Source organism: Austrofundulus limnaeus, unplaced genomic scaffold, assembly GCF_001266775.1.
Source record: "Austrofundulus limnaeus strain Quisiro unplaced genomic scaffold, Austrofundulus_limnaeus-1.0 Scaffold275, whole genome shotgun sequence".
Classification (NCBI taxonomy): Eukaryota; Metazoa; Chordata; class Actinopteri; order Cyprinodontiformes; family Rivulidae; genus Austrofundulus; species Austrofundulus limnaeus.
Genome location: NW_013952677.1, coordinates 727167 through 731133, shown reverse-complemented (window position 1 = coordinate 731133; position 3967 = coordinate 727167). Strand labels below are relative to the sequence as shown.

The 3967-nt window shown below is 38.1% G+C and overlaps 1 protein-coding gene across 1 annotated transcript in view; it reads left to right on the top strand.

Annotated features, from left to right (window-relative positions):
* vav3 (vav guanine nucleotide exchange factor 3) overlaps positions 1-3967 on the top strand; it is a 93787-nt gene that overhangs the window by 58655 nt on the left and 31165 nt on the right. The window contains 2 exon segments of the mRNA XM_014021016.1: positions 504-605; positions 3493-3629. Of these exon segments, the coding sequence (XP_013876470.1) occupies positions 504-605; positions 3493-3629 (239 nt within the window).

The window sequence follows — 3967 nt, the reverse complement described above, 5'->3', positions numbered from 1 at the left end:
GACACACACACACACACACAGACACACACACACACACACAGACACACACACACACACACAGACACACACACATACACACAGCCATTTCCCCGGGGTGCAGAAAGCCTCTCGTGTTCACTTTCGGAGCAAAGCTCGCCTGTCTTCCTGCGATCCTCTTCTCCCCACTTCAAAGAAGCGTATCGGTGAAATGTTACCTCGGCCGTGGAAAAGTTTGTCTGCTGCAATTATAAGTAAAAGACAGGAGGGGAAAAATGTTGCTTTCTGTTTTTAAATTTGACATTTTTATGAAGAAGCGCAGCAGTTTGAAAACTGAAACCAGCCGACTAACAAGCCCAAAGTTGTTCTCGTTTATTCAGTTTCAGGTAACTTCCTGTTCGACTTCAGGCACCAGGTGGTTCTTGAAGTGAACTCAGAGCTGATGTTGTTCTTTAAGGAGGCTCTTTTTGTATCAACACAACACACAAACCAGTTGTTTATTGTCCACGTGTTCTTTCTGTCCTCAGATCGAATATCCGTCCTGAGAAKGCCACCTACAATTCCCACGAGTTTCGAATGCACACCTTCGAAAGAATCACCTCCTGTAGCTCCTGCCACTTGTTGCTGAGGTACGGACACACACTCCAGAAAAAAGGCCTGAAAATGCTCTTATGAACTGCTACTCTGTTTTCGATAGAATTAATTTTTTAATGATAAAAACTAAAAAGTCAAATAAAGAAAGAGTTTGTAAATGAACAGATCTTCTCGATCCACTTCCTGCAGTGGATAACTCTTCTTCCAGCTGCACTTCCTGTTTAGCAGAATTTCCGCAAAAATGTAGCGCAAACGCTTAATGCTGAGGGATTTTGGCAAAAGAGAAATATGTAAAAGAATTTGCAATTTGTTGTTAAAATACCTAAAAAAGTTGAAAACTAAGCAGCTGAAAGACGTAGCTAACATCATAAAAAGGTCAATTTAGCTAAAAATGCTAAAATTAGCTGAAAATTGCTAAAAAGTAGCTTAAATTGCAGGAAAACAGCTGAAAGGAGCACAGAAAGCCTAAATTAGAAGAATCTGCTAGAAGCACAAAAAATTAAATCAGCAGAATGAAAAGAGCAGAAAGACAGCTGAAAAGGCTAATATTAGCAAAAGAAGCAGAAGGTAGCTAAAATCAAGACGTTAAAAAAAACAAAACCAGAACAAAAAATGTAAAGTGAAATAAAAGTTCAACTATTTTGAAGGATTTTAAAGAAGATGAAGACAGCTCCATTCATTTTCAATTAAAAAAATAAAAATAAAAAATAAAATTAGCCAAAAAAGCTAAATATCTCAAAAGGTATTAAATACTGAAATACGACAAGTCATAGTCTGAATGTGCTGAAGGAGCTGAACGTTTTGATATATGGGTTGTTGAAATCCTACAAAGATTGTTGAATGAGTTACGTGCTTAAAAACTTAAAGAAGAAAAATAACTAGACATGGGTTTTTACGATGTAAAAACAAGTGTGCATTGCCATGTTGCATGTCATTGCAGCATGGCTTTGCCTGCAGCATTGGACTTGCAGAATGAACTTTGACCAAGTTCAAATGTGTTTTCTACACCAGCTTGTGCCTGTCATGTCAGCAGGTGTTTAGAATTGAGGTAATTGTGTGACAATATGAAGTTTGATGAGATTTTTTGATAAAGTTGCATTAGCCGGGTTTTGATCCCTGATCTCCCACATGAAAGTCCATGGCATAGACTATTAGACCATTGGAGCTGTGGCATTAGGTGGTGCCAGGGGTTGGTTTGTATGTGTGCAGAAAGAGGCCACATTGCCAATACAATTATTGACACTAAACTGCATAATATTACAACAGTAGAGCAGTATAAAGACAATGATATAGTAAAACATCAAAATACAATCAAATTAGTATTGTAAACATTGAACTATTGAGATTAAATATTAAAAAACTATGGTGCAGTACCAAGTTGAGTATAGCTGGGGGCAGTATTGGACCATTACAAGGCCCCATTGACTTTCATTATATAAATTTGGAATAAAATTTAAACATTAATATTTCAAAAACTACAAGTTGTACAGGCACAAGAAGGCATAGCCATCATTTGGCACAGGACACAATTGCAGCTGTAAGACAATGTAGGCAGGAGCATTGGACTTTCAGAATGAACCAATTGACCAAGTTCAAATGTGTTTTCTATACCAGCTTGTGTCTGTCATGTCAGCAGGTTTTTATAATTAAGGTAATTGTGTGACAATATGAAGTTTGCAGAGATTTTTGTTAAAGTAGCAGTAGCTGATTTGATCTCCCGCATGAAAGCCCACAGTGCTCATCATGAGACTATAGGAGATGTGGCAGAGAACAATCCCAGGGATTGGATTGTATGTATACAGAAATAGTTTACCTTGCCAATGCAATTATTGACACTTAAGTGCAATATATTACAGCAATAGGACAATGTAAAGATAGTATTACAGTAAAACATCAAAATACAATCATATTAATATTGTAATCACTGAACTACTGAGTTTAAATATTATGCAACTATGGTGTAGTACCATAATGTGTAGATGCAGCAGTGGGCAGTATTGGACCAATACAAGGCTCCATTCACTGCCATTATAATTTATTAAACATTAATATTTCAAAAACTATAAGTTTTACAGGCACCAAAAGGCATAGCCAGCATTTGGCACAGGGGCTTTACAGATATAAATTACAATGGCAGCTCTAGGACAAAGTATGCAGGAGGAGAAGCATGGCAAAGTTGAGATGACTTGGATGGGAAACGAATCACAATAGTGTGCATTGCATTGGCAATGCACACTGATAATAGTGTGAAAGCTTTATTGACAGAATGAGTTCCTTCTGTTTCTCTGACTGTTGATGAAACAAACCAGGAGCACTCAAGTTTTGCTCCTGAACAAAGGAAAATCAGATTTATGTTATAAAGAAAACAAAACATTCTTAAACTTTAAAACACTGACGTTGTTTAATGAGGGCTGGGTAGAGCTAAACGTTTTAATTAAAAACTGAAGCCGAGCACAAAAACAACAAAACTCTTCTATGTTAGCTTTGTGCTCGCTCCTTTGAAAGAGGTTAATCAAATAATTATCAGAGGAAAAGTTGTTACTTTTATGTCCTTTTAATTGRTACGCAAACAAAACCAGAGCTGCAAAGTGTTTCAAATTGACAAACCTTTACTGTAGATATGAAAAAACTGCAGAATGCAGCTTTTTACTGAACTTTGAGAATGGTGTGTGTTTTGTTTTCACTCACTGCCCTGAATGTGAGGCAACAAGGAGCTGTGCAGTCATCAGAGTAGATTGGGCCGTAACCGTAAATGTCAGATTTCACAGCAATCAGGCCGGTCCACAAAGCGCTGGTGCTCCTAAAGCTGACAGGAGAGGCAGCCCGACACTAAATCTCTGCTTTCTCCCTGAAGCTGAAGCTGCACGGCGGCTGTTTGCTCCACAGGTTGCTCATGATTTGTTGTCGCTCCCGTGTCTGCAGGGGGATCTTTAACCAGGGCTACTTGTGCTCCAAGTGTGGCTTAGGCGCCCATAAAGAATGCCTGAGTCGCTTCGGCATCTGCGGGAAAACAGGTACCTGCACCGCACGACATCGCAACAAACACACAGCGGGCAGGGGCTTTAAACCTTAACACTTCAGGGTTTCTGCAGGGTCTTAAAGTGTCCTAAATATGTCCAGAGTTTGATTTTGAAATCATAAAATACATTAAAACATCAMTTTATTTAAAGCACCTGTGACYTGCCTGTCCTTCAYATACAGAAYATCAAAGAAAACWTCTTCATATTTAAGACCTAAAACTTTGATTARATCCATTTTATCACACAGGCCTGTAATCTGTCATTGTTGAGATTAAGTTAGACCTTAGATTATGACATCATCATTTAAAAAAAAATTGGGCCTCATGCAAGAACATGTTCGTATTCTTATCCTAAATTTCTCTTACTTTTGTTCGTAC